This window comes from Nannobrachium achirus (genome assembly GCF_963921795.1).
Source record: "Nannobrachium achirus genome assembly, chromosome: 1".
Taxonomy (NCBI): Eukaryota; Metazoa; Chordata; class Actinopteri; order Myctophiformes; family Myctophidae; genus Nannobrachium; species Nannobrachium achirus.
The window spans coordinates 37,379,122-37,403,788 of NC_137810.1; the positions used below are offsets into that span (position 1 = coordinate 37,379,122).

The 24,667-nt window shown below is 44.6% G+C and overlaps 1 protein-coding gene across 1 annotated transcript in view; it reads right to left on the reverse strand.

The window, feature by feature from the left end:
• ttll7 (tubulin tyrosine ligase-like family, member 7) overlaps window positions 1–24,667 on the reverse strand; it is a gene marked incomplete at both ends in the record, with an annotated part of 130,043 nt that overhangs the window by 93,328 nt on the left and 12,048 nt on the right. Inside the window, 4 exons of the mRNA XM_080726034.1 lie at window positions 4,509–4,673; window positions 11,359–11,575; window positions 20,900–21,058; window positions 21,921–21,988. Coding sequence (XP_080582160.1) covers window positions 4,509–4,673; window positions 11,359–11,575; window positions 20,900–21,058; window positions 21,921–21,988 — 609 coding nt within the window. The remainder of the gene's footprint in view (window positions 1–4,508; window positions 4,674–11,358; window positions 11,576–20,899; window positions 21,059–21,920; window positions 21,989–24,667) is intronic.

The following is a 24,667-nucleotide window of genomic DNA, read 5'->3' on the forward strand; positions in this document are numbered from 1 at the left end:
AATGCTCTGTTCCCCGATGCAGTCCCACACAGTGCTGCTGGCCTGCTGTTTTTCCAGACTATCTGTCTGCAGGGGAGGGCTGGAGCGGCCTGGCTTTGGCCTGATAAGACAACACACAGCTTCCTACTCACCCCATGTGGCTGGGTGTCTGTCTGTCTGTCTGTCTGTCTGTCTGTCTGTCTGTCTGTCTGTCTGTCTGTCTGTCTGTCTGTCTGTCTGTCTGTCTGTCTGTCTGTCTGTCTGTTCCGCTGGCAGCCCAATACAAACACCTGCTCCCAGCCATCTCTCTCGCTGCCCTGAGTCCTGAGTTCAGGCCACTGGCTGGCTGCTAAAAGATGTGGACGCCTGCTAGTGTACCCGCATGCACACACACACACACACACACACACACACACACACACACACACACACACACTCTCTACCTTCTGTTGGAATTCGAGGAGAGTCTGGTTTACGAGGCTATGTGTGTGTATGTGTGTGAGCATTTTGTCTGTGCATGACATGTATCATGTCTAATATGTGTGTGCTACACGTTTTGTAACTGTCCCGTCAGACGATTGATGATCTACAGTTTCCCTTGTTTGCATCATTTTTCGATGTTGCTATAGTGTCACGTGAGTGACAATGTCTTGGAGACATGATGTGTTCTCAACGTGTAATAAGTTGACACATTGAAACGTGTCAAATGTGTCAAGGCCGATTCCACAAATGTTTTCTAAATCCTAACAGTTTCCTGAAAAACATAATATTGCTATATAGCCCGGCAGCTTAGTGAGACAATCGTTCACATTGTGATACAAGCACCACATTTTGCTAAAGGTTTCCTCTGGACCTACTTTTTCCAAAAAGCAAGTTAGCCTCTCAAAAAAAAAATGCAATATGGGCACCATTTTTCCAAAATAGGTTGGGGTCCCATTGAATTTATTATACAGGAAAAAAATACAAAAAATAAATCTGCTTCGTGTGAAAGGTCAAACTAGGGGGTTTTCATGATTCTGAATCCAGTGCAAGCATTTGTTTTGCACAAAAAATATTCCTTGGGCTAAAAACGGCCAACAAAACTGTGTAAATAGTTTTGTGCAGATCTTTTTTTCCTTTCCTGTATAGTAAATTCAATGGGACCCCAACTTTTTTTTTATGGTGCCCATAATGCATTTTTTTGAGCGGCTAACTTGCTTTTTGCAAAAAGTATGTTCAGGGTAAACTTTGTGCAAAATGTGGCGCTTGTATCACAAAGTGAACGATGCTTCCAAAAAATGGACATAAGCTGCGGGGCTAATATTGGTGGTTCTCCCCTTTTATGTTGAACCAGTGTTTTGTTTTGTTTTTTTTGCACAATAACAAGTGTGGTGTTTTAAACTCTGATCAGCCCAAGAAACTTCTCAGGCTGTACATGTCGGTGCTAAATGGTTCAAGCCACCCTGCATTACAGCAGAAGACTGTACGGGGTCGGAGGGCAGCGAAATGAAAGGAGACGGATTCAAAGAAATGAAAGTGGAGAGCGGGAACACTGTGAACTGTGTGCAAGCTCGGCCAGACACCAGAACTCTTGAGCAGAGCAGAGCAGAACAGAGCGGGCCCACTTGAGGAGGAAGAACAAGAGAACACAGCAAAATTGGTGTAGAAGAGGCCAGAAGGGCCAGCTGAGTCGGCCAGCAAAGCGGCCACTGTCTTAACGCAGTGATGATTTCGTCGACTAAAACTATGACGAAAATGTTTGTCGTCTACGTTTTTTTCACTGACGAAAACGAAATAAAAACGAAATAAAAACTAAACCATGATGACTAAAACTAAGACTAAATATATTGACAATTTCGTCAACAAAATAAAAACTAGACTAAAACGTTAGGGAGGGACTAGTGGAGAAGACAGTAACTTTATGTTTGGTTGCTCTCAGGTGTTGCGCGCTGAAAATAGCAGATCTACAAGCTCACAGCGCGTCGCGCTGCGATGCGTTGTGAGCTTGTACATCGGCTATTTTCAGCACGCAACCAAGTGTAAAATCAGTCATTACAATGCCATCAAGGCCTGCCAAAATACATCTTATGATATTTAGTTGACTAAAATTAGACTAAAACTAAAACTGTTCGGGTGACTAAATTATGACTAAAACTAAAAGGCATTTGATTCAAAAGACTACGACTAAAACTAAATCAAAACGTGCTGTCAAAAACAACACTGTCTTAACCGACGGCCCGGTGGAGAGAGAGAACACCAGGGAAGGAAAGGAAGGGAAGCGTGGCAGAGTTGGCATGAGAGGCTTGCCTTGGAAAGAAGTGATTATTAAAAAGTGAAATGTGGACGGGGGGTGATAGGTGAAACTGTGGGAAGAAGAATCCGACAGGATGGATTGGGTGGGAGAAATGGAGAGATCATAGAGCAGGGGTCTTCAACAGGGGGTCCGGGACCCCTAGGGGGTCCTAGAGTTACTACAGGGGGTCCTCCAAATCTTCCAATCCTTTTTATATCAACAACTTGAACCCTAGTGTCCATATACTGAGAACTGTTATTTTCGGCAAAGAGGTTTGGTGTAGAGGGGAAAAAGAGCAGTACAGAGTAAAAGGTCAAGTTCATTGCGACCGCCAGGTCGCAGTTACGATCAAAACCTCCACCAGCTGTCAGTCTGTCAGTGTGTCTGTCCGCCACGTCACACATTTCCCCTACTCGTATCTCCGCCACCGTTGACCCCTATCCATGCCAAACTTTGCACACACACTCCTTGGCTGCCAAACCACAACCTCCACCCATTTCTCACATGGCCCTCTTCTAGCGCCACCAACAGGCCACTGCCTAAAATCACACAAAGCGGTACACAGTATCTCTAAAGTCATGTCATCAAAATGGATCTGTCCCATTTCCCATATTCCTTCCTGAATGGCTACGACTGCCTTCTAAAGTTTGTGTATGCGACATGCGTTTGTGTATGCGATATGCGTCCCTGCTTCATCTATCTCTCAACTAAGGGGTCCTTGGCCAGAAAACGTTGAAGACCCCTGTCATAGAGGAGAGGTTATGTAAGGAGATGCAAAGAAACTTGTCTGAATATCTCTTGGCCCACTTTTGGGCTCTTTAACACGCAGGCTGTGAAACACAGGCCTGTAGGAGGACTGTGGACACAAGGACGAACCCACCCAGGTCAGGAAGAGAGAGAGAAAACGGCGGCGAGGAGATTCAATCGATTGGAAGAGAGAGAGAGAAGGTTAGAGAAGGGGACACAGCTAGGGAAGGAAGGAGAGACAAATAAAATGGAGACAATGAGTTTTAGAAACTAATGTAATATGGTGAGAGAAGAACGACGGCGGCGTACGTCAATCTCGAGGGAAGGAAAAAAGCGAGACATAGGAAAGAAAGTGAGTCAAGTGACCGGCATTGACACTTTTCTTTTTGTATCGACCAAGCACGCAGGAAAGAAATAGCAGCCTTGAATCAGACACGGTGAAAGCAAAACACACAGTAGAGGGGTTGAGGTGTTTGGATGAGCGGAGACGAGTGGCGAATGAGACGATTCTTCTTGTAGGAATGTTGTTTTCACCAGGCTCTTCCTGGAGCCAAACAATGTCTCTATGCTTGTTGAATCACTGTCATAACAACGCCCATCAAACCTTGGCTGGCCTTCAAAATGCATAACTGTAGGTGGTACTGTATGTGTGGACTGGCAAGTGTGTGGAAGAGTGTACATGTAGTGTGTGCGTGTGAGCTTGCTGTCGGATGTGCCAATGGAATCGAGCATAGCATGCTCGGCTTTTTGAGCACCTCTGTGTTTCGATTTCTATCTCTCCATTCATTCTGGCCACTCCCATGGTCTGTTCCCAGTCCCTGTTACTCCTGTGTCTGTGCCAATCTACTCATCCTCTTCTCTGTATTTAAACCAGTTCTCTCTCAGTTCTCTGCCAGTTCCTCCTAGATGTTGTTGTGTGTGTTTAAAGTCTTTGTCTGCCCTCTCTGTGTTTACTTGTCTCACTTCTTGTCAGCCTGTTATTTGTTTAATGAATTATCACTGGACTTAACCTGCATAGCTTTGTCGTTCTGCATCTGTCCTCGCTTGATGTGACATGCGCGTGCCGAGACTCATCATGTGCACACTATGCGCATGTGTTGTGTGCTTATGGTCTATTTTCAAATAGCCAACGTTTAAATAGTGCTGAAGTGGTTAATGTATGCTTTGTAATACTAATCCAAAACTACAAAGTAACTAGTAACAAAAGTTTTAGTGGTGTAGCGGAGTGGATTAAAAAGTACAATATTTGCCTCTGAGATGTAGCGGAGTAGAAGTACAAGTATTGAAAATTGTAAATAATCTAATACAGTAAAAGAACCTCAAAATTGTAGGCCTACAGTACTTGAGTAAATGTACTTAGTTACTTTACACCAATGGATGATGGTGTCGCACAACACTGTGGCACGACAGAGCATGAATCAGAATTGACCGCTGCTCATCAACAGACTCCTGGTGAGCAGCACCATCGCTACAACGAAGCGTAAATGCTAAATCAGCATGAATCACTCACAGAGACGTCGCCCCAGAACTTGGCCACGTCATAGTCGTTGGAGCGGAGGAACTCGGTGAACCAGCCTATGGACCGCTTGCTGCCTTTGTCCGCCGTCTCGTCCCGCTCGAAGTTCTCGTTGTGCTTGTTGACCGAGTAGTTGGTGAGGTGCATGTAAAGCTGGCTCTGTGGGCAGGGAAGACGAAAGGAATTAATGCAGAGTTACATAAATACATGCAAAATACTTCCTGTCATCATGCAGCTCAACTGCGTCCGCTTTTAAACTAGTGTAGTGATGACTACATTGCTCGGTGGAAGGATATAGAAGCACCTGAATTGACATGCCCGATTCAAACAATTGTAGGTGAAAAAGGAGGTTACGGCAAAGGTGAAAAGTGAAATGGATTTAGATCCGATAACATACCTTGAGGACCTGGTATTCAATTGTAAAACAACTAAGAAAAGAACTTGGTCTGTTGAAATGAGTTGCATTTGATGGAGCATTTAAACCAGGAAGGATGGATCTAAGATTTAAACAATGCAATTGACTGGGTGTAACGGCCATGTGTTTATTGATTAATAAGGGTGAAATGAGGAGCTTTGAAGAATTAAAAAACAAATACAATTTGACAAATCAAGATTTATTTAGATATTTGCAGATGAGAGATTACTATTATAAAGAAATTAGAAAGATAGAGGTTGAAATTCAATAAAAATATTTACACGGGCATATGGTGAAGTTATACCCAGAGCGGTGTCTAAACTATACTCTTGTTTGATGGATTCCAAAAGGGGAAAAAGAGATGGGTGTGGATATCCCGGAGGAGGCATGGAATGACATGTGGCAAATACATCAGACAACAACCCAATCAATAGGATGGAGGGAATTTGCATGGAAAAAACAAATTCGATATTTCATCACACCCCAAATTAAGACTAAACAAACTAAAACTCAACAAATGTGTTGGAGAAAATGTGGCCAAACTGATCCCAATCATTCACACATTTTTTGGAGTTGTAAAATGGTCCAGCCCTTCTGGGATGTCATACATTTGGTTATATGAAGTTCTGGGATATGAGATTCCTCATTCATGTCTGGTATTACACATGGGTCATATGGAGGAATCTGTACACACAGGAGACCAATATTTGACTAAGATCCTCCTGGTTGCGGCGAAAAAGGCAATTACCAGGAACTGGCTCAAGACTGACATCCCGGACTATAAGCAGTGGAGGACAATCTGGGACAATATTCAGGACATGGAACATTTAACATTCAAGTTGAAAATAAGAGAAGAACTCTTTAACAAAATATGGGGAAAAAATGGTTATTGTATAAATTAAAAAAAGGAGAGATGTAGAAATTTGAAAATGTATAAATGTGAACCCCTATAAATGTTTTACATTTACTTTTTTGTGTTTTTTATGTTTTTGTTTTGATAATTTTTTGTCTAATTTTGTTTTTGGTTTATTTGCATTTAGGTTTTATGATGGTATGTCATGTTATGTCTGTTGTTTAAAAGTGCAATCTGTAATAAAGACAAAGTTATAAAAAATACTTCCTGTCCTGTCCATAAGCTGCAATCCATATGTTTTTTTGTTAATGAAACATTTTGACCTATCTGTATGCATCTTAATACAATATACCGGTAACTAACAATTGTGGTGGTCGGAGGTGGTCTCTTTATTCTTCCATTAAGAAATGAGGATCCTGCAGTCAGTTAGGAGTTAGGACCACTACTGGTTGACCAAAGTGCAATTTAACCTCTGCCCAAAGTTGGTTTTCAGGAAATGTTGGCACTCGCGCACCAGAATCAGGTTTGAATCCCACTTAGGAAATAACATACTGTAAAGCAGGGTTCCCCAATAGGCGGACCCTTAATCATTTTCAATCATATGCAAGGGCTTTTGGAAAGAAATGAGACATAGTCGGGGGCGTTAGGGATATTTCGTGCTAATTAGTCTAAAAGCGCCACATTTTGCACAGATGTAGCTCAGGGCATGCTCTAATGATTTAGCTAGGGTGCCCAAGCCGCCGACCTTCGGGGTCGCCACAGTGGCCAAATCAAGTTGGGCTCCCATCGAATTTCGCTACAGGAGGAAAATTCCCAGAAAAAGATCTGCTTTAAGTAGGATGTGACGGTCTAACTAGGGGTTTGTCATGATGCTGAATTCATTGCAAGCATTTGTTTTGCACAAAAAACATTCCCTGGGCTATAAATGGCCCCAGAAAACGCCCACAGAACTGTGAAAAGTGATGACTTGTCACTTTTCATCACTAAACCATCGTTTTCTTGGGCCATTTATAACCCAGGGAATGTTTTTTGTGCAAAACAAAACTCCAAAGGTCGCCGGCTCGGGCGCCCTAGCTAAATCTTTAGAGCATGCCCTGGGCTACATCTGTGCAAAACTTGGCGCTGTTAGACTAATTAGCACGAACTGACCATGTTATCTCCCTAACGCTCCCGACTAACAGACTCCAGTCACTTTTAGAGCTGCTCATTAATGCATCAAAGGAAGGCAATTATATCTCTGCACTGTCAAATAGGTCAGAGTCAAATACCAATTTCTTAACTGTTACCAGTTAATGGTTGGCCATCACTGTCTGCTGTTATACAGACGCATACTTCTCAAGCAGAGCAGTTCTTTTTGTATTTTGTTTCAACTTTAATGAGTGCATTTTCTCCTTGTGTGACTCTCAACACAGGATTTAAGAATCCCAGGGCTAAATAATTAGTATCACAACCAATAATAATTATAACCAGTAAGACGCCAAAGGGCGAAAAGCGACCTCGCTCTAAAGGGCGAGGTCGCGCAGGACGGAATTCGCACAGGAAGTAATTCATTTGCCAGTGTGATTCGATTTGTGGTATTTATGGATATGACTGACGTCTGACATCATAGATGCCTTATGTTATAGACCCCATGAGACTCACACAATATGTCCATATATGGGCATTCCAAGCTATGGGCTTAATATTGATGACATCAGGGGGCATACAAGGGACAAGGACAGAATGTGAAGTCACAATGTAGTGTCACAACAATGTGATGTCATAGGTCAGTTATAGACATATACTGTATGGAGATCAGGGATCCATATATGGGCAGACAATGGGCATACAAGGGACAAGGACGGAATGTGATGTCACAATGTGATGTCACAACGATGTGATGTCACAACAGGTCAGCAGCTATAGACATTGAGGCGTTACTCACAGACAAGATACGGACAAGATACGGACAAGATACATGGCGGTTTTCATAGTTAACTGCGAAATAAGAGCAGCAACAACACCAGTATATCTGAACTGTCACTGGAGTAGTGGGAACGTTGCATACGCCGCCATCCCAGAGCCGTTCCAGGGACCCCGAGAAGCAAACATTTGAGTTAAAAATGTTTGCTTAAAAAATATATTATAAAAAAATATATTATACAAGCTCATAGCATGGCACAAAGTGACACTCTATGAGATTGTATTATCCGCTATTTTAGAAAAATAGTATAGTATAAATAATAGTATAAAATAATGGTTAGAGTGATTTACACAGTTGCTATCCCCGTTCTAACGGGTTAATACAAAAGCATTTATTTATTAGCATACACAGCAGGCCCGCCAAGCACTTTAATGCTTTAATCTTCCTTTTAACAGCGTCTCTCTCTCTCTGTGGGGAGACAATGGATCCTTGTACCTCGGTCCATAATGTAATCAGGAGTGACCACTCTAGCCCCCTGATGATGGCTGTCTGAAAGTCACTCTCTGTGGGATTGCGACATCCATCTCCAGGGCATGAGTCACTCCATCATGTGTCACAGAGTGGACCGCTAAGACAATACAACGTTTATGTCACAGCCGGGGGAACGATCGGCCACACTGTAAAATCCTGAGCGTTCCTTCTAACTCTGAGAGTGCACAAACGGAGCCAATTTGATCTGCGAGGGAAATTAACAATAGGGATTTTCACTGCTGTGGGTGTGTTAGAGACAGAGAGATGGAGGGGGGGGGGGGAGAGAGAGAGAACATCATCATGCATGACATGAGATATGGGCTCTCATCATGTGCTATGATAGTGTGTGTGTGTGTGTGTGTGTGTGTGTGTGTGTGTGTGTGTGTGTGTGTGTGTGTGTGTGTGTGTGTGTGTGTGTGTGTGTGTGTGTGTGAGTGCGTGTGCGCGCATGCATGTGTGTTTACAGTAACACATGCACAGTACACATCATTCATGTCTGATGTAAGAGTCTGTGTGTGTGTGTGTGTGTGCGTGTGTGTGTGTGTGTGCGTGTGTGTGTGTGTGTGTGTGTGAGAGTGTGTGTGTACCCATACAGTATGTGTGCGTGGGATATGAAAAATACTTTTGTATGATGAGAAAGAGAGGAAGTGTGTGTGTGTGTGCGTGTGTGTGCGTGGGTGCGTACGTGTGTGCGTGCGTGTGTGTGCGTGCATGCATGTTGTGCGTGTGTGTGTGCGTGCACTTACATCACATTATCAGAAACAGGCTGTGGTTCAGCAGGTGCAGAACCTTGAGGCAAACATCAGCCTCCTGATATTACATGAGACATCTGCCATGTGCATGTGTTTGCTCAGGTGTGTGTGTGTGTGTGTGTGTGTGTGTGTGTGTGTGTGTGTGTGCGCAACTGCGCATGTGCGTGTGTGTGTGTGTGTGTGTATGCATATCGTTGTTGTCGGGTGGAAACTTGTATGTCCAAAACCGTCCGTTTTGTATTTATCATTTTAAAAATGATCTAAAATTGTGAAAATAGTCGATCTGCAAGAACACAAACGCCTCCCACAGCAAGACGCTGTGTGCATGTAGATCGGCTATTTTCACTAGTTTTGTGCAACAGACTTATATGACGAGGCAGGGCTTTAAGTTACGAAAAAACATGCAAATTTGAAACTTGGAGATACAAGGTTTCTGCCGGATAGTGACGATATGCAGGATGCATGCTGTGCGCGCGCGTGCGGGGCGGGCTCACATGTCTGTGGCATGTGGAGAAGCAACAGGAACGGCCTTGCAGGCATCCGTCCGCATTCAGAAAATGTTGGCGCGTGTCTGTGGCGTGATGATTGTGTATATGTTTGCTCGTGCCAGCGGTGTCTACATGAGTGTGACTGTTTGTTTACGGTGGGGAGTGAGCGAGTCTGTTTTCTCTGCACGCATGCAGCCCTTTCTCACGGATCACATTGGCACTGTGCATTTATTGCGGGCGCGGTGCGCAGCAGGATTGTACAGTAGGAGGACCAGGTGTGTGTGCAGGGGTGTCGCACCAAATTCTGGGCCCTGGGTACAAGGATTAACTTCAATTATATTGTGCTTTAACTGTTGAAAAATAGCAGATATACAAGCTCACAGCGCGGCACCGAGTGCCGCGCTGCGAGCTTGTAGATCTGCTATTTTTGAATAATCGTGAAAATTTGAAAAAGTGTTTGAATGATGTTTCAAATCCTTCTAAGGTTTTTTGAAAAACATATGTTTCTATGTCAGTGGTGCTCAAAATTTGCGTTATAAATGTTCGCTTAAAAAATACATATATTCAAAGATTTGCACACATTTTCAAGACTTTTTCAAAAATAGCAGATCTACAAGCTCGCAGCGCGGCACTCGCGCTGTGAGCTTGTATATCTGCTATTTTACAATAGCTAAATAATAATAATAATAATAATTTAATGGATAAAATAATGAAGGCCCCTCCACCTTGGGCCCTTGTAACTTGTAACTTGTAAGGCCCCTGTGTGTGTGTATGTGCGGACGCCCAGAATGTGTTGGATGTCTACAACCTTGGATGTCTAGATCTACAAGCTCACAACGCGTGCCCACAGTGTGGGGGCGATTAGTTACATACAAGAAGCATCTTGAAGCCGTCATCACAAAGAAGGGCTTCAATTAATTTCAGTAAGCATGTTCAATACTTTTTTCCTGTGTCATTGCACTTAATTACACGTTACTATTTATGGACTTGGATGTTGTGATTTCTTTCAGGTAGAAATTCCCTATGAATTGCATCTTTGGAAATAAATGTACTGGGGGGAAAAAACGTGTTTGATAATTATTTCCCCCATGGTACATACTCTGTAGTGCTTGTATACACACAGAATGGTGGACACTTCAAAGTTGGTAGAGGGGCAGACTAGCAGAGTGCAAACATCAAACAATGAGAGAGCTGCACACTCTCCTCAGGTTGGCGAAGGTGAAATAAAACACAGCCGAGGGTAAACAACACGGATGTTCTGCGTCTATCTGTGTCTAGTTTACGTATCTCATGCAAGAACCGTCTGAATGGCTGTCTTTATAGTCGGCGGTGGTAGTCAGGAATCACTGATCCAACCGATACGCCCATACATCGGCATATTATGGAGATCCGGTTGACCAGAACCACCCATTCCGACCACTATGCACATACAGTATACTGTATACCCATAATAAATGGCCATATATTATAATGGGCAAATTTGTATTTGAAATGTGAAAGTCATTAGTATTGACTAAACATTAGTATTGACTAAACATCAAACCAAAAAGTTAGTGACACCCACAGCCATATAGTGTATAGTATAATTGCGATGATGTTTTTTTGTTGCTATTTTTTATATCCATCAATTGAATACCAAGGACCTCCAACGTGAACAAGACTGTAAAGGGCTTAATTGGGGTGTTCCTTTTAGGCAGGGTGTTTAACGGTATTTGTGCTGTACTACATTTCTTGTTTTGACTATACTTGTAGTGTTCTTAATTTTTATCTAATAACATTTTCAATCAATCAATCATTCATCCAAAATTACAAATACGTATAGTACAGATACTCAAACAATTTACTTGTACAGTACTCAAGTAAATATACTACAGCACTATCCCCCTCTTTGTAAATACTCACCAGGTTGGCGTCGCTGGGGGCGTGGTACTTCTCGGTGCCCATCCGCACCAGGCCGTCGTTGTAGAGGAAGATGCGGAGCGGGTCACAGGAGGTGACCAGGATGTAGATGCGGAGGTCGAACTTGTAGCCCTCCATGAGGAAGGGCTTGTCCAGGTACTCCTGCACGATGAAGTGCTCCTGGGCAGGCAGCTTCTCACAGTTACGGATCAGAGAGATCCTAGAGGAGATAGAGAGACAAGATCAGTGATGTACAGCAGGGGTTCCCAAACTTTTTTGTCTCAGGGCACCCCATAAATATTGTTTTAATCCGAGGCACCCCTACATTATAATTTTCACTCCCAGAGTCCCAGCACCTTATATTTATAGCATATCATCGTTGTCGGGTGGAAACCTTGTATGTCCGAAACCGTTCGTTTTGTATTTATCATCTATAAAATGTACTAAACTAGTGAAAACAGCAGATCTACAAGCACACAACGCCTCGCGATGCGAGGTGTTGTGTGCTTGTAGATCGGGTGTTTTCACTAGTTTTGTGCGACAGTCTTGTATGATGAAGCAGAGCTTTGCTTTACCAAAAGACGTACACATTTGAAACTTGGAGATACGAGGTTTCTGCCCGACAGTGACGATATTTTAGTGATTATGTTGCGAGGAAAACGTTGAGATAACAGCCATTTTGGTTAGAACTGACTGAAAATAACTTTGTACTTCAAGTTTAAAATGATACTAAATATTTTTTCAAGTCTCCAAATATTATCAAATTATATCGCGGCACCCTTGGACTGCCGTCACGGCACCCCAGGGTGCCCCGTCACCCACTTTGAAAACCCCTGGTGTAAAGCAGTGTTTCTCAATCTTTTTTGGCTTGAGTACCCTCTTTCCCAGAGTTTTGAATCCAAGTCCCCCCTTTACCTGACAACAACAGAATGGAGAGCAGCCGGTATGTGATGCCGTGATAAACCCTCCTTTCAAGATTTCTTTTTAAAAAAGGGATTGAGATTTTCAAACGGTGCCTCCTGAACAGTTTTTATTTTCAGCACTGTGGCCATAACATTTCAGTCCAGTTTTCATGTCAATAACTTACATTCAAACACATCCCAGTTGCCTGGTACCATGTAATTTGGGTTAACTCACAACAAGTGTCTCCAAGTGTCATCATTAAACATAACAGTAATGTTTTTTTCTCCTTCAAATTCAATTGTAGTAAATTATTTAACTATGAATAATATTATCATGATTTATACTTCTATTTTTGTTTTTGTGGGGCATTTTCTGAGTACCCCCTGCAGTACCTCTGCGTACCCGTATAATCCCCAAAAAATCATATTTTAACTGGGGAACCCCCCATATTAATCATTAGATAATATAAGATGAGATAATATAAGATAGACAAGATATAGTGAAAAATAGAGGAAAAGTGACCAGACATACTGTAGAATATAAGAGAGCGAGAGAGAGAGAGAGAGAGAGAGAAAAAGAGCGCTCCAGTCTCACATAGATAAGTGGACGAGAGTTTATATACTGTACAAGTAATGCTTAATCTATTTTCCGTTGCATGACATACGCTTCGGCATAAATCACTATAGGAAAGTATAAATCAGGCTTTAGACACATTCTAGACAGAAAGACAGATAGATAAAGACGGACAGCTAGCTAGCTTCCTGGGACTTTTAACAGATACAGATCCGTTGCTGTACGCTCATTAGTCAGTGGCATTATAAAATATAGCGTAGAAAAGACAAAAAGGATAATTAAAATAAGACGGATAGGGGCAAAGCAGGAACCATGAACATGACTTAAAGGCATCTTTGTCAGCTTCTCGAGGTGTAAAAAAAAAAGGTTATGTGTCCACACTTAAAGGACCATTTTTCAACCTATGTTCATATAATTGGTCTTCACTAATGCTCATAGGGTAAAAACTTGGTCTGTGTCTCAGAGGAGTACTGTCTGTGTGGACAGTTCAGAAACCTGCCTACCAGTGACATCATTAGACAGCTTTGGTCGTTCCCTTTTCTTTCTTTTTTTTCTTTTTAGTATGCTATAGTATAGCATACTAAAAAGATATAGTAGTATATAGTAGTATAGTATGCTAACATTCCAGAGAAAAAGGCTGTTGTTTCTATTGTAGTTTCGGGAGCACATACGTTAGAACGGTAATGATGGGTTAATATTATTAATATAATATTAATATAGTAGTGTGTACCAATTTGTGTATAACAGTCAAATATCATACTTCTTTGATTGTGCTGTTTGCCACTCTGTGTTCCAAAACAAACCCTGTTACAGCCTTGACACTGTACAAGGCCTGATATTTAACTGGCAAACCATCTTTAAGCCTTATGGAGTGACGGCAGGAAGCTGTCAACAACAAGATTGAACTCTGTCAACAATTCTGTTGTGTTCTGACCACTGATAAAGGTCAGGTCAGCCGATGAGGTGACCACGGTCACCTATTACATCATACTGTTAAAGTAACTATACCAGTAACACTCCCTAATCGGGAGATAAGCGACCGTAGGTCACTGATCTCCACAAATAGGGCAAAAATGTGTTTTGCCAAAATCTTCCTGATCCATGTTGATGACATGAGTGTAGACATACTGTGTAGTGATTTTCGTGATTTTAGGGCAAAATCTGTAGGAGCAGTGTCCAAAAATGTGTTTTTAAAAATCGGCCTGGAGGTGGCGCTATATGGGAGAGATTCATGTTGATGGGATGAGTGTAGACATACTGTGTACCGATTTGCGTGATTTTAGGGCAAAAATTGTAGGAGCAGTGTCCAAAAATGTGTTTTGCAAGAATCGGCCTCATGGTGGCGCTAGAAGAGGGCCATGTGAGAAATGAGGGGTGGGGTCTCCGCGCCGGCAAGGCGGACGAATAGGTACCGGCCCCGGCTGTCCCGGTCGCTCCTAGCCGGAGTTACGGCATTTTATGTGAGCTGCAGTGTAGGGGGTCCTCCACTGGGGGCGCCACCACTTTTGCATCCGTTCTGGAGCACCAGGAGTGGGTGGTCCCCGGGAATTCCCCGTGAGCTGCCCCGTGGGGGTGGTCATTTGGTCAGTTTAGCACATTTGGTCATTTTTTACATCTGGGGGTCCCCCAGGGACCTGGGGGTCCCTGGAGCTCCGGGGGTCCTTGGAGGTTGTAGTTTGGCAGGTAAGGAAGGTGTGTGCAAAATTTGGCATGGATCGGGGCAACGGTTGCGGAGATATGAGCAGGGCAAGAGTGTGACGTGTGAGGTGTGACAGACAGACGGACTGACGGACGGACGGACTTAGACTTTGTGCAGGGTTTGATAGAAAATGCGACCTACGGTCGCAATAAAACCATGTCAACTGTCTATTAGGCAGAGAAGCAACGATGGGTGATTTTTGCTGTACTGTACGTTGCTGTACTGTACAATTTGAACTCTGAACTATTCTTTCATTACAAATAACAGAAAACGGACTTACACTGTTGTGGACTCATTTCTTGTGTGCGAGTACTTTAATATTTTGGGGAAAACTGTCTATTCATATGGAATATAATAATCTTTCCATCAGGTAAGGACTAGTTATTACCAGTAAGACTCCCTAATCGGGAGATAAGCGACCGTAGGTCACTTATCTCCACAAATAGGGCAAACATTTTTTCTTCCAAAAACTTCCTGATCCATGTTGATGAGATGAGTGTAGACATACTGTGTAGTGATTTTCGTGATTTGAGGGCCAAAACTGTAGGAGCAGTGGCCAAAAATGTGTTTTAAAAATCGGCCTGTAGGTGGCGCTAGAAGAGGGCCATGTGAGAAATGAGGGGTGGGGTGTCCGCGTTGCCTTGGCGGACGAATAGGTACTGGCCCCGGCTCTCCCGGACGCTCCTAGCCAGAGTTACGGCATTTTATGTGAGCTGCAGTGGCAGGGGGTCCTCCACTGGGGGCGCCACCACTTTTGCATCCGTTCTGGAGCACCAGGAGTGGGTGGTCCCCAGGAATTCCCCGTGAGCAGCTCCGTTGGGGTGGTCATTTGGTAATTTTTGCACATGTGCTCATTTTTTACACTTGGGGGTCCCCCAGGGAGCTGGGGGTCCCTGGAGCTCCGGGGGTCCTTGGAGGTTGTAGTTTGGCAGGTAAGGAGTGTGTGTGCAAAATCTGGCATGGATCGGGGCAACGGTTGCGTAGATATGAGCAGGGCAAAAGTGTGACGTGTGACGTGTGACGTGTGTGACGGACAGACGGACACCTCGAGCAGCTTTCTGTAGTAAGTGCGACCTCCGGTCGCAATTACCTGACCTTTGTGCCCCATCCTTCCACTGCAAGTGTACCAGCACCACGCCATTGCAAACATCAGCAAATGTCCAAAAGATTTGCACAAATGTTTCACGATTATAAAACGTACGAATCTCTAGATGGATGAACAACTACACCAATCAATCCATCAATCTCACCCATCTAGAGATTGATGCATGCATGTACCTACTACCCATCCAGATTGCATGTACTGTACCATTACGTTGATTGGAAACAATGTTCAAATCATGAGTAAGCCAAAACATCTCAAATCTTTCCCAGGGAGAACAAGCTTAATCTTGGCTCCACGGCGCTTCAAACTTTCCAAAACATTTGGCTACCTAAGCCTTAATCTAAACAATACTCGTGAATAGAAGAATGCACCGAAAACACAGATAGCGGTATGGTATACAAACGTTGGCTTGTTAGAGCTGTTTGTGCAGCAACAGCGCTACACTGCTGGCATCTGGAGAACATTGTGATTTCTCTGAAGCCAAACTCCATTCTGTGTGAGCGGCGTACTTCATCACATGCTGTGGCAGGGTCTCTTGACTTCGGGCGGGTTAATAGGAAAGGACGTTGTACTCCGTTTCGACCTCCACTCCTAATTCATTTGCTTTGGTCTCATGTCAGTGGCACTCAGGCCTTATAGTACGCAGGCCGGGGTTTTCTTTGCGTGTGTGTGTGTGTGTGTGTGTGTGTGTGTGTGTGTGTGTGTGTGTGTGTGTGTGTGTGTGTGTGTGTGTGTGTGTGTGTGTGTGTGTGTGTGTGTGAAGTGAGTTTTAATGGTGCTCTCTTCAAATGCTATAGTGTGTATCTGTGGTCATATGTGTTTGTGTGTGTGTGCGTGCACACGTGTGTGCTGAATGCAGGGGTGAGGGGTGCTTTCAAAACAGTCTGCAACTATGAGCAACCCCTTAGTCCAACTTAAAACACATCACCATCACTCAGAGCTCGGCAGACAGCAGAGAAATTGGTTACATGCAGAGCCTGGCAGGGCCCCTCAGGGGCGTCACACCAAATTCTGGGCCCTGGGTACAAGCATTCACTGCGGGCCCCCCCCATGAATGTTAACTATTGAAAAATAGCAGATATACAAGCTCACAGCGCGGCACTGAGAGCTTGTAGATCTGCTATTTTTTTTTAAATCGTGAAAATGTGTGCCAAGAAACCTGTTTCCATGTCAGTGATGCTCAAACCTTTTCATGTGAAGGACCCCCCATCTCAAAATATTTAGTTCCAGGGACCCCCCAGAAGCAAAATTTGAGTTAAAAATGTTCACTTAAAAAATACATATATTCAAAGATTTGCTCACATTTTCACGACTTTTCAAAAATAGCAAATCTACGAGCTCGCAGCGCTATTTTTCAATAGCTTAAGTTACTAGGGTCCCTCCACCTTGGGCCCTAGTAACTCAGTCCCACTCCCCCCCCCCCCCCCTTGTGACGCCCCTGGGGCCCCTTATGGGCATTCAAACTGGCACGCGCGCACACACAATATTTGGCCTAGAGTTACAGACGCGACTGTCTGAAAAGTTGCAGTTCAGAGGTACTGACTGAGGTGCCGCGGCTTGTAGCCACCAAATGAAAACAGCAAAAACATTATTCATTTTCATGGCCCTTAGGAACAGGCTGAGATCACATCTGACATCTGAGGGAGCGTGTAGTCTATGCTGTTACGACACAACCCAAGCATTCACCTGCGCACTTAAATCCAATTGACCAACAGTGTCATAACGCCAATGAGACGTTAGGCCTCGTTTATCAAACCTCAACACAGGAGGAGGCGTGCGCGCAGAAAAACCCCGGTTTTAATGTCGGATTACGATGAAATAAAGTCTCAGATCCATTCTGCAGAGCCTTTGTACATATTAAAATGAAAAACCCAAGCAGGCGTGTGACAGCATCAATGAGGTGCCGAACTGTTGCAGTTCCCTATGGATTAATCATTCACCCCTCATCAGGCTTTGTCCTTGCCAGCGACAACAACGCCGTGTCACACAGTTTAACTCCACATTAAGGCCCTGCTTATCAAAGTGCATTGACAGAGAGAGCAGAACCGACCGGGAGGAGAGAAGTTGATAAGAGCCTCGCTTGTGGTCAGGGGTGTCGCACCAAACCTTGGGCCCTGGGTACAAGGATGCACTGCGGGCCCCACCATGAATGTTCTTCATAGGGGGGGGGGGGGGGGGGGGGGGGGGTTTAACCCATTCAGACTGGGAATGCATTATTTTGCGCTTTGACTATTGAAAAATCGCAGATATACAAGCTCACAGCGCGGCACCGAGTGCCGCGCTGCGAGCTTGTAGATCTGCTATTTTTGAAAAATCGTGAACATGTGTGCGAATTCAAATCCTTCTAAGGTTTTTTGAAAAATACTATGTTTCTATGTCCATGGTGCTCAAACTTTTTCATGTCAAGGACCCCCAATTTGGCCACAGACCCCCATCTCAAAATATTTCGTTCCAGGGACCCCCCCAGAAGCAAAATTTGAGCTTAAAAAAAGAAAAAAAAACATATATTCCAAGATTTGCACACATTCTCACGACTTTTCAAAAATAGCAGATCTACAAGCTGATCTGCTATTTTTCAATAGCTAAAAGTCTAAAATAATGAAGGCCCCTCCACCATGGTCCCTAGTAACTCAGTCCCACTTTCCCCCCCGCTGTGACGCCCCTGCCTGTGGTCCGTGATGTGCGAGGCGGGGACCTCGGCGCTAACAAGCCGACAGCCAGCTGAATGATGAGCACGGAGGTTAACGGCATTAGTTAGCTGAGGAGGACTGGAGCAGAAGAAAGGGACGACGTGATTGATGAGCCGAGGTGTCAGGTAATCACAGCCCACTCTCCCCTGCCTATTTAATTTGACGCCAGAGGGGGGTCTCTCGCCTATTTAAGCCCCACACACACATACAGTACACACACACACACACACACACACACACACACACACACACACACACACACACACACACACAAACGCACACTTTTTTTTGTTCCTTTCTTTTCTAACAAGCTCCACCTCAGACACAAACAATAACTTCATTTAGTTTGCCGGCGGAAAATGAATTACGGGGAGGGAAGGCGGGAGAGGTAGATATAAGTTAATTTCCTGCTGCGTCACACCGCGCAGAAAATAAGAGCAAAAAATCCAATCTCGCGGGCCGCTCCGCCATATTGAGTGGTTGACCTAAACTCATTATCTTTCACTTTCTTAATGTGTCATGATAATTCAGGCTTTGCCGGCTTTTATTCTTTAATAAATATGGGCTTCCTGCGGCAGAGATTCAAAGGCAATAAGGCTCCTAACGCCAGAGGAGCCTCAAAGTGGGAGACAACGCTCCTTCGCAACGCAACGCATTGCATCGTGGTGCATAGTGAGCTTGTAGATCTGCTTTTTTTGTTGTTGACAATATTCACCTGCCCAAAATAAAACATGCTGTGAAAAACAGGACATAAAAGTGATATTAAAGGGATGCCAGTCAGTGTGGCTCAGGAGGTAAAGCAGCCGTCTGGGAACCCCGCGGTTCCCAGTTCGATCTCCGCAGCTCTTGATGTCAGTGTCCTTGAGCAATACACCGAAACCCTTAACTCCACCCGATGAGCAGGCTGGTGCCTTGCATGGCTGCCTCCGCCGTTGGTACTGTACTGTATGTGAGCGTATGTGAATGGGCTAAATGTAAATCTCATTGGATAAAGGTGCCATAGAAATGCAGACCATTTTACATGATATAACGGGGTCTCTCAGTTTATGTGGTTAAAGGCATGATATTCACATTCAGCCACTCAGAGGGCTCACTCCCTTCTTTTGACTGAAAGGCACTAAAAGAGACCCTAAGTATCCTGGAGCAGCCATCTTGTTCCATTTTACATTCTGACTGGGTCTCTGCTGATGGTGCCTCATAAGAGGATCCAATAATCATATGCAGGCTCAAGACCGTGAGGGAAGTGTAACTGCCTGTGTGTGTGTGTGTGTGTGTGTGTGTGTGTGTGTGTGTGTGTGTGTGTGTGTGTGTGTGTGTGTGTGTGTGTGTGTGTGTGTGTGCATGTGCATGTCGTCATTGTCGGGCAGAAACCTCGTATCTCCAAGTTTCAAATTCGTACGTTTTTTCGCAAAGCAAAGCCCTGCTTCATCATACAAGGCCGTCGCACAAAGGTAGTGAAAACAGCAGATCTACAAGCACACAATGTGAGGCGTTGTGTGCTTGTAGATCGACTGTTTTCACTAGTTTAGATCAATTTTTAAATGATGAACACAAAACGAACGGTTTTGGACTTACAAGGTTTTCACCCGACAACGACGATGTGCATGCGTGTGTGCGCCCGTGCGCGTTCCTGTGTGCGTGCGTGCGTGCATGTGTGTCATCTATTGCTGGCTATATAGCTACTGATTTATGGTGATTGCAACCAGTGAAGTGAATTGGGGACAGCAGTGAGAATCAGCGCAGCCTTTGAGTCAATGTGGATGCGGTTGTGATGCATTTTCCACAGACAGCCGTGTCACGGTCACATGCATCATCCTGCCCGCTTTTGTTTTGTTTTGATCGCACTCGTCTTCTCTCGGGTCTCATGCTAATTCCCTCCTTCACTTGCTGTTTACGCTGCCTTTTCAAAATACCACCCCCTCTCTTTCCTTCCCCTCCCTCCCTCCCTCCCTCCCTCCCTCACATCCCTCCATCAGTGCCTCTTGACGCCTGATTGATACCGACAGTCGATCTTGAAACGCACAGATTGTAGATCAGCTGTTTTTGGGGGGCGAGACACCTGCCGCACAACCAAGTATAAATCGAGCATGAGCGCCAGGCACATGCACACATAGACATCAAAGGGGGCTTGAGCCCCTGCCCTTTTACCCGTCTGTAAAAAAGTGCCCTCTCCAGACCATGAATGTAATTTTCACTATGGTGAAAGAAACGCAAATGCCCCTCTTTCCATGGCATACCTGAAGCCAGCATTCATGCCATACCTGAAGCCAGCATTCAAGAGTATTGCCTTGTCCAAACTCTCCTGAACTTGAATGCAGAATCTTACGTTGAAAGAATTGCCCTCTCTGTATTCACTTGATTATGCTTAGTTTAGTGTGGTACTGTGGTATCAAGTACCGAAAATAGCCGACCTCCAAGCTCACAACACGTCGCAGCGCGACACGTTGTGGGCTTGGAGGTCGGCTATTTTCAAAATCTTCACCAAGCGCACCTTTTAGAAATTCTAACATTCTCTGCACGTCCCTGATGAGCGTTGCAGGGTATTTGCGACCCCGCTCCGGTGGGTGACCTTACCCGTGGCCCATGGCTCCGTTGGCGGGTTTGACGATGAAGGTCTTCTGCTTGCGTTTCCTGCGCAGCTCCTTGACGTAGTTCTGGAACTGGGTGTACTCTGCAGGGAAGATCCACGTCTTGGGGGTGAAGCTGTACTCCTGAGGCTGGCACTTGATCATTCTGAAGACATGGGAGAGCAATGCATTTAGTGGATTTTACATTCAGTGATTTAGTCATAAACAGTACAGTCCTCCGTATTGATTGTCACAACCATGCAGGCCGAAGGCGTGGCCGAGACTATGTTTTCGCTGTCCGCGTGTCCAAACTTTATGGAATTGCAGTGGTCCTATTCTTTGTGCAAAATGATAGTGGTACAGACTACAGAGTAGAGCTGTCAAAATTGACCAAAAATTAAAATCGAATATTCCCTTTAAAACAGATATGTAACCACTTGAACGATCAATAGTTAATAAACTTGACCTTTCACTACTCTTTTCCCCCTCCAAAGCTCTTTGCCGAAAATAGCCGATCTACTGTAGATATATAGCCGATCAGAATATGGACGCTAGGGTTCAAGTGGTTAATATAAGAAAGGGGGAAAGAAGCAAGTTCCTATCACAAAAAGATTTGGAGGATCCACTGTAGTAACTCCGAGGACCCCCTGTTGAAGACCCCTGATTTAGTGCCTCTTGTACTTTCCCCATCTTGTGCCGTTTGTGAACTTTTGTCCAGCACCAAACTTTGCCTCTCTTGTCCGTCGTACACCCAGACCTAAACTTAACCGCGTTGTGTCGTACACCAACGACTACAACTCTATATACTTCGTAGACCAGGGGGTCTCTCCAGGGGGTCTTTAATTGCCCCCCTCCGTTTTCTCTTCGCGAAAATAGCCGATCCGCAAGCTCACAACATGTCTCTATGCTTTGTGAGATTGTGTAGATCAGCTATTTTCGCCACTTCTTTTTCCAAATGCTCGCCTATTGTGATATGCCCATAATGCTATAGGGTTCATGTGGTTAATGAAGATTAGTGGAAAACTTACTTGCCCATGTTTCTTGCCAGGCAGTCTTTCCGACAGATTTCCCCCATGCCGGGGTAGTGGTTAATTCTCTGCAGAGGGACAAGCAGACATAATAATGTTGTTAGGGTCATTACATGACTCAACCCCTCACACACACACACACACACACACACACACACACACACACACACACACACACACACACACACACACACACACACACACACACACACACACACACACACACACACACACACACACACACACACACACACACACACACACACACACACACACTCCCAAAATTGAGCACATTAAAGTCAGCAACCTGAAGTGAGCTTACAATGTTCTGACATTTATGCCCAATTACAGACTCAAAACAAAAAGGTGACAGTGAGACCTTTCTTAACCCTTGCGTATTGCGTATATCACGTCATATTTTGTGTTTTAAAAGGTTGGAGGAGGGTGGAGGGGAAGGTGGAAGAGAAGAAGAAAAAAAAAAGACGATCAATCTTAACTCTGAGAGAGGTAATTGGTTCTGCATCGCGGGCTCCTACGATTGTACGCAGTGACAGTTGAATGAATTGCTTTGAATGCGAGGAAGCTGTGGGGAGGGCAGAGCAGTAGGGGAGGAGAAAAAAAAACGGTATTCTTTGACCAAATGAGCCTGAACAGGGGGCGTTAATTAGGCTTGTATGAACTGAATTTTTGACAGGAAAGTTTCAGGGTAAATCACTGGAAGGAGAGAGAGAAAAAAAATGAAAGAGAGAAGAGGCAGGGACGTGCAGAGAAACTTAGAGAGGCAGGGGCTGAAATTCCTAAAAGGGCCTTTTGGTGAAAAAATTGAAAATAGCCGACCTCCAAGCTCCGAGCTTGGAGGTCGGCTATTTCCGGTGCTTGATACCACACTGACGTAAGCATTATCAAGTCAATACTGGAGATGTGGTGTATGAATTTCTACACATAAGATGCTGCATTCAAGTTAAGGAGAGATTGGACAAGGCAATTCTCTTGAGTGCTAGCTTCAGGTATGGCATATGGAAAGAGGGAATTTGCATTTCTTTCACCATAGTGAAAACTGAATTCATGGTCAGGAGAGGGCACTTTTTACAGACGGCTAAAAGGGCAGGGGCTCAAGCCCCCTTTGATGTCTATGTGTGCACGTGCCTGGGAAGGAGAGAGGGAGACGGAAAAAATGAAAGGGATAAGAGGGAGGGGGAGGGGGGCCAATGAACGCAGAGTGTAAAAAGAATCTGTGATTATTATCCAAAACGAGAGAGACGTAATTAGTGATTTGGAGGAGGTCGCAACAATTATGGCAACGCTGCGAGGCAGTGTGCCGCGCTTCAGGCAGCGTGAGAGGAAATCAAAACCAATTGTTAAGGGATCTTTTTTTTTTATCTTGAGCAATAAACCCCAAGGAACAGAACAGCGAGAGCAGTTGCAGAACAATCCGTATCAAAACACAAGTCCCCGCTGAGACGTCGTTAACCCACGACGCACAAATGTCTTTGAGCCGCGCTGAGCATTTCTAATGTCCAATCTATTTAGCTGCAACCCCCACCTGCCCACCCGCATATACTGACATGCTCCGCTCCCCTTGACTGGCCTGTGATTTAATCGATCATTAGTGTCCAGTCTAATCAAATAGGCGCCCGGCAAGATGGATAGCTAACACATGGACCTGAGCAGAGAACGGGAAGGTTCACGCAGCAGGACAGGAAGGTCAAGCAGAGGTAAGGCCACGTCACAGAAGAAGCAGTCTGCCGTTGAGCCTCCTTCTCGTCAACATCACCCCGACATCTACGCACGCACCCACCCACCCTCACTCACAACACCACCCAAACGCCTGTCCACTCACAACATCACCCCAACACCTATCCACCCCGTCACTCAGATCATCACCCCAACGCCTATCCACCCCGTCACTCACAACATCACCCCAACACCTATCCACCCACCCACCCTCACTCACAACACCACCCAAATGCCTGTCCACTCACAGCATCACCCCAACGCCTATCCACCCCGTCACTCACAACATCACCCCAACACCTATCCACCCACCCACCCTCACTCACAACACCACCCAAATGCCTGTCCACTCACAGCATCACCCCAACGCCTATCCACCCCGTCACTCAGATCATCACCCCAACGCCTATCCACCCCGTCACTCACAACATCACCTCAACATTTCATTTCATCATAACCCATTTAGGCCTAGAATTATAGCAAAATTTGCAGATCTACAAGCTCACAGCGCAGCACCGAGTGCCGCGCTGTGAGCTTGTAGATCTACTATTTTTGAAAAATTGTGAAAATTCGAATTTTGACCCGATTTTGATCTGATTCTATAAGTGTCTTTTGAATCCTTCTAAGGTGTTTTTTTCTTTTTTTTTTTTTCTTTTTTTACCCTATGTTTCTATGTCAGCAATCTGGCCAGCCATCGTCAAAGAAAAGGTCCTTTTCACTTAACTGGAGCTCAGTTAGTCTGTTCTTGAGAGACTACTATGTCAGTGGTTCTCAAACCTTTTCATGTGAAGAACCCCCAAAATTATATGTATTTGGCCACGGACCCCCATCTCAAAATATTTCGTTCCAGGGACTCCCCAGAAGCAAAATTTGAGTTACAAACGCTTTAAAAGTACATTATGTTCAAAGATTTGCACACATTTTCACAACTTTTTCAAAAATAGCAGATCTACAAGCTTGCAGTGCGGCACTCGGTGCCGCGCTGTGAGCTTGTATATCTGCTATTTTTCAAT